This window comes from Cervus canadensis, chromosome 26 (assembly GCF_019320065.1).
Source record: "Cervus canadensis isolate Bull #8, Minnesota chromosome 26, ASM1932006v1, whole genome shotgun sequence".
NCBI lineage: Eukaryota > Metazoa > Chordata > Mammalia > Artiodactyla > Cervidae > Cervus > Cervus canadensis.
The window spans coordinates 31,202,671-31,217,214 of NC_057411.1; the positions used below are offsets into that span (position 1 = coordinate 31,202,671).

At 38.2% G+C, this 14,544-nt stretch overlaps 1 protein-coding gene across 1 annotated transcript in view; it reads right to left on the minus strand.

Annotated features, from left to right (window-relative positions):
• Nucleotides 1-10,952: 10,952 nt before the first annotated feature.
• The window catches only part of ANTXR2 (ANTXR cell adhesion molecule 2), a 166,476-nt gene continuing 162,884 nt past the window's right edge, over nt 10,953-14,544 (minus strand). The window contains exon 17 of the mRNA XM_043448471.1: nt 10,953-12,866. Coding sequence (XP_043304406.1) covers nt 12,828-12,866 — 39 coding nt within the window. The 3' untranslated portion in view covers nt 10,953-12,827. The remainder of the gene's footprint in view (nt 12,867-14,544) is intronic.

Below are 14,544 nucleotides of genomic sequence, written 5' to 3' on the forward strand. Positions count from 1 at the left end.
TGGGCTTTTAATAAATTTTATTACACGGGGCTCTTTTGGTTTCAGTTGCTGCAGAAGCCTCAGATCTTCTGAATAACACTAGGCATGGCATTCTAATGCGCATCACAGTAGCTCTTCTGGACATGATACACTGATATTGTGAAACTGGTTGCCCAGTAGTCCTTTGGAATGTGCCATGCTAAGTCGTTCAGTCGTGTCTGACTCTTTGCGACCCTATGAACTGTAGCCCACCAGACTTCTCTGTCCATGGGATTCTCCAGGCAAGAATACTGAAGTGGGTTGCCATGCCCTCCTCCAGGGGATCTTCCTGACCCAGGGATCAAACTTGCGTCTTTTATGTCTCCTGCATTGCCAGGCAGGTTCTTTACCATTAGCACCACCTGTGAAATCCAGTCCTTTAGGTATGCATGGGGAATTGGTACTAGGACACTCCACCTTCCATGGATACCAAACTCCTTCTTATACAATGACATAGTATTGTCATTGACCCTCCATCTCTGCACTTCCGCATCTGCAGATTCAACCAATGAGAACCTGTGGATATGGAGGGTCGATTGTACTGATTAGCTAATCATACCTAGACAGCATATTAAAAAGCAGAGACATTACTTTGCCAACAAAGGTCCAGCTAGTCAAAGCTATGTTTTTTCCAGTAGTAATGTACGGATGTGAGAGTTGGACTATAAGAAAGCTGAGGGCTAAAGAATTGATGCTTTGAACTGTGGTGTTGGAGAAGACTCTTGGTAGTCCCTTGGACTGCAAGGAGATCCAACCAGTCCATCCTAAAGGAAATCAGTCCTGAATATTCATTGGAAGGACTGATGCTGAAGCTGAAACTCCAATACTTTGGAGTATTGGATACCTCCAATACCTGATGCTGGGAAAGATTGAAGGTAGGAGGAAAAGGGGATGACAGAGGATGAGATGGTTGGATGGCATCATTGGCTTAATGGACATGAGTCTGAGTAAACTCTGGGAGTTGGTGATGGACAAGGAGGCCTGGCATGCTGCAGTCCATGGGGTCGCAAAGAGATGGACACGACTGAGCAACTGAACTGAACTGAACCGAACTGAATATGAGGGTAAGGCTGAAGCATTCGGATTGGCAATGAGAAACTTGGGTAGAGGCCAGACCCCAGAGCTCTAGGCATAGGAGTGAGATACCCTGGAAAGACAGGGGGTGCAGGGGAAGGGCAAAGAACTGTAACAAAATTATTCAAAATAGTACTCATTTTAAAAGTAACAGAAAAAAATAGAAGTGTGTATGGCTAGTTCTAACCTTAAACACATGGCATCTGCTTAAAACTAAGGGGGAATATGTCTTAACTGAAGTAGTAGAAGATAAATGTTCCCATACTTCAAAGGAGTTTTGAATAATGATAAACTTAGAAATGTAACATCTAGACAGTGCACAATGATGTGATATTTGAGATGAGATACTGAATCATCTGCAGTACATCCTTTCCTTTATGGTCTCCTCTGTAATCTGTGATTGCTTCAAAATGTCACTCTGAGAATACAAACTGCTTTCCTGCTTTAGACCTTCAAACCTTGGTTGAATGGCTTCTTTTCATCCTGAAGATAACAGTCAAAAATAGTGAACATGGCTCTATGCTCTCTGATTTCTTTCTTTTTGTTTGGTTTTAAGTTCATTTTTATTGGCATATAGTTGCTTTACAATGTTGTAAGTTTCTACTGTGAACGAATGAATAATCATTAAAGAGAATCAGCCGTGCATATACATACGTCCCCTCCCTTTTGGACTTTCTTCCTATTCAGGTCACCGGAGTGCATTAATTAGAGCTCCCAGTATAATATGGCATTTTAAATGAAGCAACTGACAAAGGAATAATCTCCAAGATATACAAGTAGCTCATGCAGCTCAATATTAAAAAAACAAACATCCCAATCAAAAACTCGGCAAAAGACCTAAATAGACATCGCTCCAAAGAAGACACACAGATGGCCAACAAATACATGAAAAGATGCTCAACATTGCTCATCATTAGAGAAATGAAAATCTGATTTCTTTCTAAATCATACTGCCTCATCTTTTCCCACTCTTCCTGGCTCTCTATTCGTAATTCCAAACTCTCCATCCTCAAAGGTAGCCTTAGTTTTGATTACTTCTGGGGCACTTGTCCACTGTCTATAAGATTCTTCTTTCCTCCTCCCTTTGGGTCTTCATCCTTCAAAGTTTCTGCTTGTTTCAATTTTCCCCTGAAACCCTAGACCAAAGCTCACACACATTCAAAACGTCTGTCCCACTTGTTACCCATTTACTTAAGCTGTTTTTTTTTCCTCCACCAGAATGAGGGCTTAACTTATTCCTTACTAATTATTCCTAACTTACTAACTTATTCCTTAACTTATTCCCTACTAATCTGCATATTGCTTATCCCTCATTTGTTGCTCATGTTGGCATTAGAATGTCAACATATTTTTGTTCTTTAGCTCTAGTGATCTTTCAATACTTTCTAAACTGATTTTCAGTATGACAGCAAAAAGTATTACAGGAACTAAATCTAGGTTAACTTTGGGGCTTATGCCAGATAGATCAGGTAAATACTCCGGAGGCAAGAAAAACCTGCCCATATACTTCTCAGTCTCATGTGAAGTTTATCATCTGGCAAGAATCTTCCAAGAATTTATCCCCTGGCATTTTTCCTTTTATGAGAGAAATCTCAAGTAAAATACAAAGCTACAGAATGAGGACAAATGGAATTCCTCCAAAAACAAAACCACTCATGTGATGACAAGATCTAAATAATTTGGGCAGGCAAAGATCTAATGTAGAAAGTTGTAGGATTGACATATATATACCATCATGTACAAAGTAGATAGCTAGTGAGAAGCTGCTGTCTAGCATAGGGAGCTCAGCTCAGGGCTCTGTGATGACCTAGAGGGGTATGATGCCCGGGTGAGAGGGAAGTTCAAGAGGGAGGGGATCTATGTGTACATATAGCTGATTCACTTCATGGTGCAGCAGAAAATAACACAACACTGTGAACGAATTACACTCCAGTAAAAAAATAAACTCTGATAGACAGAGTGCCTGAAGAAGTATGGACGGAGGTTCGTGACATTGTAGAGGAGACAGGGATCAAGACCATCCCCATGGAAAAGAAATGCAAAAAATCAAAATGGCTGTCTGAGGAGGCCTTACAAATAGCTGTGAAAAGAAGAGAAGTGAAAAGCAAAGGAGAAAAGGAAAGATATTCCCATTTGAATGCAGGGTTCCAAAGAACAGCAAGGAGAGATAAGAAAGCCTTCCTCAGCGATCAGTACAAAGATATCAAGGAGAACAATAGAATGGGAAAGACTAGAGATCTCTTAAAGAAAATTAGAGATAGCAAGGGAACATTTCATGCAAAGATGGGCACAATAAAGGATGGAAATGATATGGATCTAACAGAAGCAGAAGATATTAAGAAGAGGTGGCAAGAATACAGAGAAGAACTGTACAAAAAAGATCTTCATGACCCAGATAATCACAATGGTGTGATCACTCACCTAGAGCCAGACATCCTGGAATGTGAAGTCAAGTGGGCCTTAGAAAGCATCACTACGAACAAAGCTAGTGGATGTGATGGAATTCCAGTTGAGCTATTTTAAATCCTAAAAGATGATGCTGTGAAAGTGCTGCATTCAATATGACAGCAAATTTGGAAAGCTCAGCAGTGGCCACAGGACTGGAAAAGGTCATTTTTCATTCAATCCCAAAGAAAGGCAATGCCAAAGAATGCTCAAACTACTACACAATTTCACTCATCTCACACAGTTGTAAAGTGATGCTCAAAATTCTCCAAGCCAGGCTTCAATAGTACGGAAATGGTGAACTTCCAGATGTTCAAGCTGGATTTAGGAAAGGCAGAGGAACCAGAGGTCAATTTGCCAACATGTGTTGGATCATCAAAAAGCAAGAGAGTTCCAGAAAAATATTGAATACTGCTTTATTGACTCTGCCAAAGCATTTGACTGTGTGGATCAGAACAAACTGTGGAAAATTCTTCAAGAGATGGGAATACCAGACCACCTGACCTGCCTCTTGAGAAATCTGTTTGAAGGTCAGGAAGCAACAGTTAGAACTGGACATGGAACAACTGACTGGGTCCAAATCAGGAAAGGAATACATCAAGACTCTATATTGTCACCCTGCTTATTTAACTTATATGCAGAGTACATAATGAGAAACGCTGGTCTGGATAAAGCACAAGCTGGAATAAAGATTGTTGAGAGAAATATCAATAACCTCAGATACGCAGATGACACCACCATTATGGCAGAAAGCAAAGAAGAACTAAAGAGCCTCTTGATGAAAGTGAAAGAGGACAGTGAAAAAGTTGGCTTAAAACTCAACATTCAGAAAACTAAGATCATGGCATCTGGTCCCATCACTTCATGGCAAATAGATGGGGGTACAGTGTTAACAGTGGCAGACTTTTATTTTGGGGGGCTCCAAAACCACTGCAGATGGTGACTGCAGCCATGAAATTAAAAGACACTTACTCCTTGGAAGAAAAGTTATGACCAACCTAGACAGCATATTAAAAAGCAGAGACATTACTTTGCCAACAAAGGTCCGTCTAGTCAAGGCTATGGTTTTTCCAGTGGTCATGTATGGATGTGAGAGTTGGACTCTAAAGAAAGCTGAGCACAGAATTGATGCTTTTGAACTGTGGTGTTGGAGAAGACTCTTGAGAGTCCCTTGGACAGCAAGAAGATCCAACTAGTCCATCCTAAAGGAGATCAGTCCTGGGTGTTCATTGTAAGGACTGATGCTGAAGCTGAAACTCCAATACTTTGGCCACCTGATTCTAAGAACTGACTCATTGGAAAAGACCCTCATGCTGGGAGGGATTGGGGGCAGGAGGAGAAGTGGACGACAGAGGATGAGATGGTTAGATGGCATCACCAACTCAATGGACCTGAGTTTGGGTAAACTCTGGGAGTTGGTGATGGACAGGGAGGCCTGGAGTGCTGCAGTCCATGGGGTTGCAAAGAGTTGGACATGACTGAGCAAATGAACTGAACTGGACTGAAAAATTAAATGTAAAAAAAAAAAACAAAGTTAAAGTTAACTTATATATTTTCTTATGGTGTCAGATAGAAGGAAAATATTTACAAAAGGAAAAATATTATAAACTTTATGGTATGTTGAATAACAGCCTCCCAAGGTGTCCATGGGAATGGCTACCCACTGCAGTGTTCTTGCCTGGAGAATTCCATGGACAGAGGAGCCTGGTGGGCTACAGTCCAAGGGGTTGGAAGGAGCGGAACAGGACCAAGCAACTAAGCACAGAGCACAAGGTATCCATGGCCAATCCCGGAACCCGTGACTGTTACCTTATATGGCAAAAGGAACTCTGCAGATGTGACGAGGTTAAGGACTTTGAGATAAGAAAGCTATCTGGATATGCAGGTGAGTCCCATGTAATCACAGTAGTCCTTTTAAAAAGGAAGAAGGAGGCCAGAGCTAAAAGGTGATAACTGAAGCAGAGGCTGAAGGGATACACTTTGAAAATGAAAGGGACCACAAGCCAAGGAATACAGGTAGCCACTCGAAGCTGAAAAGGGCAAGGAAACAGCCTCCAAAAGGAACTAACCCTGATCAAACCTTAATTTTTCAGTTCAGTGAATATGATTTTGGACATCTGACCTCCAGACCTGTCAGAGAATAAATCTGTGTTCTTTTAAGCCACTACGTTTGTGGTAATTTGTTGCAGCAGCATTAGAAAGCTAATATAAGCCTTCTCTTCTCAATCGAATTGATGCTAAAAGTGTCTTTTTCAAAGTTAGAAGTTATAAACATATGCACACCTTGGGTTGAGAATTATTAGACTGATTTTTAAAGAGGTTGAGGGAAATAGTTTTAAAAGTAGAGTCAGGGGCTTCCCTGGTACCTCAGTGGTGAAGAACCTGCCTGCCAATGCAGGAGACCCAGGTTCTGTCCCTGGTCCAGAAAGATCCTATATGCCGAGAAGCAACTAAGGCCAAGCACCACAACTGAGCCTGTGTTCTAAAGCCTGGGCACTACAATAATGAGCCCACGTACCCCAACTACTGAAGTCCACGTGCTCTAGAGCCCACGCTCCACAATAGGAGAAGAAACTGTATGAGAAGCCCTCACACCACAACTAGAGAGTAGCCCCTTCTCGCCACAACTAGAGAAAAGCCCGTGTAGCAACAAAGACCCAGCACAGCCATAAATAAATAAATAAACAAAAATCAGTCATCCCTTCCATTTTATCCATGATTATGAAGAAATAATTTGAGGAGTACAACAGATTCAATGGTTCTGAAATCACTCATGAGTTGGCCTTTATCATTTTGAATTAGAACTTTAAAAAAACCATGGCTACCAATACAGCATTTTAGTGCTTTCTGGGAATGACAGGAACACAGAGACACGGAGTATTTTCAATGCCAACATAATTTTCTTTTGTTTTTAGTGCTGTGTCCTACTATTTTTCATATCAGAAAGAGTACATTGACTATTCCAGGTCATCACTTAATGTTGATAACCTTTATAAAGATTATTCTAAATCTTTTCAAATTTTCTATAATATCCAGCACCCTCGGAAGAGTCCCAAGACTTTAATTGCTGAAGCCCTGGAACTTTCTCCCATTTTTTTAAACATTAAGAATTTATTGAAGATTTTTTACACTTGAACATATTGTTTAAAATATAATCTTTCTTCCCATGTGACAGCCTCACACAAACAAAGTATTTAAAGAAGATGAAGGTCTGTCATTGCTCTGTTTAATTAACAAGAGACTTTTAGAATTAGAGAATGTTAAAAAAAGAATGCAGAAGAAAACTTAGTGTGATAATGATAATCATTTCATTTCACATCAGAATTTCAACTTGTAAAAATTCTATTTACAGGTGTCATCTGCTCGAACTAGTCAATCTTCTTTCATAATGTGAGCTTTTCTTTCCCTAGTTACTTACACAAATCAGATGGTGGAGTACAAAATCATGCGGAGAGGTTTAGATTTGCTTCTAATTTAGCACATGATGTAACAACTTCCTTTTTCTATCATCTATGACTTTGAAAGCTCCCAGATCCTTTGTTTTGCATCTAAATTATTTAAAATTGCCTTTCCTTTTAGTACATAAAGGCAATGCATATCTTTTTAATAGTCTACATTCTTGAAAATTAACTCAAGGTTTCTAACCAAACTACTTCAATGCACATTTCAGTAAGTTTTCAATTTATTTTGGATTACCCAGTGACATTTATGATCTTGAAAACACAATTCACCTAAGATACAAATAACTTTACAGTAATTAGGAGACAATGTTAAGGGTCTGTACATGCGTGCTACGTCACTTCAGTCGTGTCTGACGCTTAGAGACCCTATGGACCATAGCCTGCCAGGCTCCTCTGTCCATGGGGTTCTCCAGCCAAGAACACTGGAGTGGATTGTCATGCCTTTCTCCAGGAATCAAACCCTCATCTCTTATATTTCCTGCATTAGGCAAGCTGGTTCTTTACCACGAGTTTTCTTTTACTATAAGACAGTGATGACTTTGTGAAAGGTTAGCAATTTTAACACAGTACATATACTCAGCTGTGTTCACATTACTCAATAAAATGTTTTCCAATGAGTACTTGTTGTGGGATGCACAAGCATAGTTATCATCAATTAAGATATTTTTTTTCCCAATTTTGACTAAGGAAAGAAGAGTTTAACTTTCTGCAGGGTATGAAGTAGCTCAATCATTAAAATTGTAGCATAAATATCTCCTAACAATTTCTGTTTATCTTTACATATGCCTTTGAGACACTTGTTAAGACTATAAAGTCTAAGTGAAACACATGGATATATTTTCCAATATTTTACACAACTTTTGAGAGGTTTCAGCAGATATAAAGTTTATTATCAGTTGCATCTTTGACAAAGTATAGTTAAAAGAAATTTACTGAGAAATTACTCTATCATGGCTAATTATCAGATCTTGTACTATATAGTTCAATGCCTTTTTTATAATGAAATGGCAGTTTACAGAGCTAATATTATCACATTCTACAAATGAATCCAGTCACTAAAATATGATATACATAAATACTAAAACATCAAATAAGATGTATATTCAAAATGTCAGAGCTGGAAGGAAATTTAGGTATTTCCAGGTCATCCATTTTCACTCTGTGTTTGAGAAGCTAGTTTGTTCAATTTCATCAAGCTACTTGTGGCTAGATCTAGGTCCAGAACTTCCATCATCTGATTCTTAAGCCAAAACAATTCGTAGCACATTTGGGCTTCCCCAATGGCTCAGTGGTAAAGGATCCACCTGCAAAGAATAAGGATGGGAAATGTGGGTTTGATCCCTGGATCAGGAAGATCTCCTGGATGAGGAAATGTTAAACCTCTCCAGTATTCTTCCCTTGAAAAATCCAATGGACAGAGAAACCTGGCGGGCTGGAGTCAGACACGACTGAGCAACTGAGCATGCATGCAGTCTGAGTCAACCTCCATCTCTCTCCATGTCTCTCTCTTCCTTGCCTGCTTCATGCACACACACACACACACACACACACACACACTTTACCTTAATATAGTTCTTGCAAAGCAATCTGAACAAGCACATTTTAATATAAATTTGCATATTATACTCTGTACTTTCTTATCAGCATTTTCTTTTGGCAGAAGAGCCCCAAAATAAAATGCATAAAAAAAAAACCCCAGCACAGGGCTTGCTACACTATGAGAAAGAAGTTTTTCTATCTTTTGTCAAACTGACTGGATTAGATCCTGGTAAGAGTAGAAACATCCCCAAATTGAAGTGTTCTCTGAAATAAGCCATAGAAATTCACTTGGTAAAATATTAATCTAACTGAGTCTAGAGTATGTGGCCACACTCACTTCATCACCTGCAGACAACACGCTCCAGTCTCACCTGCTTGTTTCTTTACGTAAACATCCAAGAGATGAATCAGAGTTACTGGATGACTTTAGAACAGGTATTTCCTTTCATATTAAAATAATGTATGTATTTCTCTACTGTGCAATACTAACATTTTTCCAGTAGCAATAGAGAAGTGATAAACTTCCTAAAGTAATGTGATGCTGAACAAAATCTAGTAAAAGTTAACCATAAGGCTTTGTGATAGAGGAAGTTGTAATATTTACAATATTTGTAAATGTTACTCATTTATATTTTACCCTCTTAAAATTGAAAAATAATATATGTAAGCAGTTCAATTAAAAAAAAACACTTTAGACACCTTCTTGGCCACAGTACAGGCTGTTTTAATTTTTAAAATAATCTAACAAAATGCCTCTGAGCAGTAAACAATGGTCAGTGATATCTAGATAATAAAGTTAAGTTCACAGAGACACTCAGATCTTGTATCCAGTAAGGATTTATTAGAAAAACAAATATTGAATAATTTATGATTTAAAGTGGTTAGAATAAAATTCAGGAAAAATATAAGCAAATCATTTCCTTTCTAACAATTTAAAATGTAGAACGTTTAAACCTTATATATTTTTGCCAAAATAGTAATTATCCATAGATGACAGATGCTGCTCCCCACTTAATGGAGGGTCTCAAATTTTACTCTGCATCTCATTGGGAAGGAAATATAAAAATTTAAAATAGAATTAACTTGGGGAAAGACATCAGTGCTGTAACTCTTAGCACCAAATGTTTCTTCTTGGAGCACCAAATGCTTTAAGGAAAACATTCCAAGTATCAAAGTTTTCAGATAGATAAATATTTATGGATCAAATCCATAAAGAACAGACATTGTTATGAAATATATATAGATGCCTTCAAAACTTTCTTTCCAGGCAGAGTAGACACATAAGTTAGGAGTCATTTCCCACTTAATTGTTTTTGCAACCTTATGCAACACAAATGGATTGTGGATAAAGACTTAAACTGGCTTATTCACAGAAAGTAGATCTTGACTGATATTATGTCCAGAAAATTAAACAGGAACTGTTTCTCAATAGAAAACACTATTAAACTTAAAGAAATGGCTTTATTTTAACCTTTTATTTTCTTAACTGAAAGGCACAGAGGTTTTCAATTTTGTCCTTTTGTGAGAAAACAACACTTTTTAAGCAAATTATTCTCAATTTGCTAGTTAGCAAAATCAGAGAAAATCATTAGCCTAGATCTAGTTTGTATCTTCAAGTGCAATAAAATTCCATGTCTTTGAACTTCATGAATGATACGTTTGTAGTCTGTATATAGACCACTGCCTCTCCCTCTTCACTGAGAGCTCTTCATAGTGATATTAGAACCGGAAATCCATTTTCCTTACAATCTACAGAAACCTACTTTGCCACTTAAGGGCAAAGGTCTACTTACATTGCTCATATAAAAAATAAAAGTGTCATAGAAATGCCATATGATACTAGACGAACTCAAAGGAACTACCAAAGAAGCAGACTTAGCTTCTGTATGTACCCTTTATGCTCTTCAATACCATTTAGGGGTGGTGTGCGCTGATCAGAAGGGCTTCCCTGATAGTTCAGTGGTGAATCCACCTGCCAGCGCAGGAGGCATGGGTTCAATCCCTGGGTCTGGAAGATCCCCTGGAGAAGAAAATGACAACCCACTCCAGCATTCTGGCCTGGGAGATCCCATAGACAGGGGCGCCCAATGGACTACAGTCCATGAGGTTGCAAGAGCTGGACATGACTTAGTGACTAAACAACAACTGATCAGAAATGAAAGGCCAAATTAAGAAAACAGCATCTGCCCCAGATGCAAACGTAGAACAATGGTCTACAAGAACTCAATGGGGATGTATGTGGTTTCCAAGTTACACTTGCACACATGGATAATTACTACCAACACTATCATTTGTGAACATAACAGACATTTTGGAACTGGATACAATTCTGTCCCTGCAACTAGCCAAGACAATTCAATATTCAACCAAACAAGGCTTGAGTGTATGTGGGCTTAAAGAAAATGGGAGCCAAAGCACAGGTAAAATTTTATTTATGAATATGGAGACACATGACTTTGGATCCAGCCAGCCAGTGACATAAATAAACTTGAGCAAAAGATTCAAGCTAGAGGATATATACGTATATCTATATATAAAAATTCGTGTGTCTGAGTAAGGCTTCTTGGAACAGTGCCACAGATCTGAACACCAACCATCAGAATCACTCCCGTCCTTTGAAATTTCCATTAAGAGCACAATGGGGGTAATTATACTGGGATGCTCCAAATCGCTGTTTCCATCTTGTGCACTCACATGCCCGCCAAACATGAAATGTTCGCCTTCTCCCTTCCAACATGATGGTTGTTGAACTTATTTTTAGTGTCATTTGATAAGCCTTTGTGCTCGCAGAGAGACATCCCACTGACCCAGCCACTGGTCATTGTCTATACCATTTCACATCAAAGCAGGCGCACTTTGTCAGGTCTCCAGTCGAATATCCATTTCGCATCTGAAGTACAGTATCGAAAGTGACTAGATCATTTGAGCTTTTCCTTCAGCTGCTGCCTCCTTCCTCCCCCACAGTCTTTCCGCTCACGCTAACATAATTTGGCATCGTCGACGTGACATGATGGTGGTTTTTCTTGAAAAAAATTATAATACAGACATTTTCGATGTTTCGGGGTGGTCGACCCTCCTGATATTTTCATTTATAATTTGACGAGAGGAGGTCTTTTTGTTTTTTCTCTACTGAATCACAACCAAGGTAGAGTGCCCCTCAAAAATCCAAGAAATACGCATACAGTAATAGGTCATTCAATGTCAAAAGGCATAAAAAAGATGAGCAAAATCTTCACAGGCTGCTGCTTGCTGTTGCCTTTAATTATATTAATTAAACTTTGAAATTTTCATGCAAAGAGAGTTGCTGGCTTGTGACGCTGAAGAGCCCTTGGAGACTTGGAGGAAGAAAAAACCCTGAGCGGAAGCTTTGTGGTTACTGCTTCCTTTAAATTAAAAGCAAAACAAACTCCTAGATATGTTTACAGATATTAATGCTTTATGCACTACTAAGCCCTAAACATAGCAAGAGGGGTAAATCGACCCATCACAGGGACAAGTTCTCAAATCATGAGTCCATTAAACTCCACTCAAGATCTCTGGTTAGAGGCTGTCTTCCTGTGGAATAATGCACTATTAATTTTCTTCTTTTCCCAAGTGCATAATGAAAGGAAGGTGTCTTCAAAAACTAAAGGGCAAAATCTTGCTTGCTACCAATACCTTGAGGCATCCTGTCTACATTTTGTCATGCGTGTGCACTTTTCAGTGTTAGAATGACAAGATTTTCCAGTCAGAAGCTTCCCGGAAGGCACATTGTGGTAGGGGGACTTGGAAGGCTTTCGTGATCTGACATAGCTATAAGGCAATAGACTCCATTATCTGCTGAGCCTGGTGGGAGATTTCGCACTCTGCCTTTGGCTAACAATCTTGCCATGTAAACACACAAGTGCCATGTTTCTATGTAAAACACTCCTTCCTCCATTCAGGATCCACCTCGACCAATTGTTTTTTTTCTCCCTATTTTGACATCATCTTCACACTTTTGTTTTCACTTTTTCCTCTTTTACACATTCAAGCAGACCTTCTTGTATAAACCACAGCATGTCCATTAATGTTCCTCTTTATTTTCAACGTCCTGAATCATGAGTTACCATTGAGTTTCATCAACTCCCATGTAGACGGCAGAACAAGTGTTTGAAAATGTTTGGTGAAGCAAAGCAGAAGGCAGAGAAAACATTTCCTGACTGAGAGGAATAAAGCTGCTCTTCCAAAAACTTCTGAAATGCACTTTTTTTTTCATCGGCATTGTGAACATGTACCACCTTCGTACCTCTTGGCCTTCTTGTTTTCCTTTTACTGAGATGGAACTCGAGAGAAGTTTATGCACCGGCCCTAGGAAAGAAACAAATACTTATTGAAATACTGAAATAATTATTTAAAAAGCCCAAGAACACCTAGTTTTTCTACTATGATAAAACAATTACCCAAGGTACGGTTGACATTAAGATGAAACATGGTCATAAGTTTTTTTTCCTCTGTGTCAAAGCATGATGGTGTTTTCAGATCTTTACCATAGCAAGTACACCTACACAATGGCATGACAGAATTAGAGTGGAAAAAAACATAAACTATGGGAAATACAACTTTGGTATTGTTATTTAAAGAACAGTATCACTATCCTAGCAATAAAAATATCAAAGCCACAAAGCTACATTTTCTATAATGAAATAAAAGTATCCCTTTATTCAAGCTGGTACTTTTAAAGCTGATATAAAATTGGTGCTTCAAAAATGTATACATGAGGAGTATATTTAAGAGATTGGGGATAAGAAGTCAGGGAGAAAGGGAGAGATGCCATTTCTTTGTGATTCTATTTTATAATAGACTTTCACAAGAGACTTATTAGCATTCTTGTCCACTACTCTCGACCATGTCTCACAACTGCACACCACTGTTACATGGTCTCTACACGTAGTGACTCTATTTGCACTCCACATTTCCAAAGACAGTCTGCCAATCCAGTTCCTTAGCACTTCAATAGAGCTTATAGAGAAACATTGTTTTATATGTAACTATAAATAATCCAAGAATTAGTTGAAAATAAAGTTCCAGTTAGTAATAAAAGATCCCCTATTTCCCCCTCCTTGGTTTGACAGTGAGGATGTCTTGTACAGTCTAAATCATATCCAGATTCCTTAGTCCAAAGCTACCACACTGCTTTCAACTTTAGGGTTCAGATCATCATCTTATTGAGATTTTCCTATTTCTCTTAATATCTGCTCTCTAACTTCATATTTTAGACTGTCTTTTCATTTCCCTCTAAATATGAATAATACATTTATTTCAAGTGTACATCCTATGTACGTGGTACATTAAAAAGGAAATAAGATTTTGGTCTGTTTTCCTCTCGAAAATCACTGTACAACAAGTTGGAAATTTCAGAAATCAATAAGAAATATTAAAGCAAGGTAGTTTACATTTGTTCCTGCCTAAGAGGCAAATATTCATCAAATTATCTGCCTTCTAAATAATTTTGGAGGTAATGTTATTACTACGATTGTTGATTTTATTCCTTGCTTTGTGCCTAATATCTACAGATAGTATCTATGCAAAAGGAAGTGTGAGAAAATCATGGAGAAGACTACTTTAGAATGAGATCAAAATTCCTTGATAATGAAATGGTCACAGGTCATGTACTTAGACTCTATTTTTGTATTATCTAGAACCTTCAAACAAGATTTTCATTACGAATATTAAGGGAAAAGATGCTTTTCTCCAGATTAGCTACATTTAGCATCAAGTGCCAAGAAAAATATTTTTAAATGTTATTTTCATGATATATGCCTTTTGAAAAAAATTTTTCCAGGGGGGTAGGAAGGAAAACGACATAAAAAATAAATATTTGGGCAAAGCAGTAAATCAGTCCTTCTGAGCCACGATAGTATAAACAGTATAAATACATACAATGAGAAATAGATTTTAACTGTGCATATTAAAACAATGATGTATATTAAAAATATTATTTTCTGGCAGTTTTCCAGAACCAAAGAAAAGGAAATATATAAGGAAT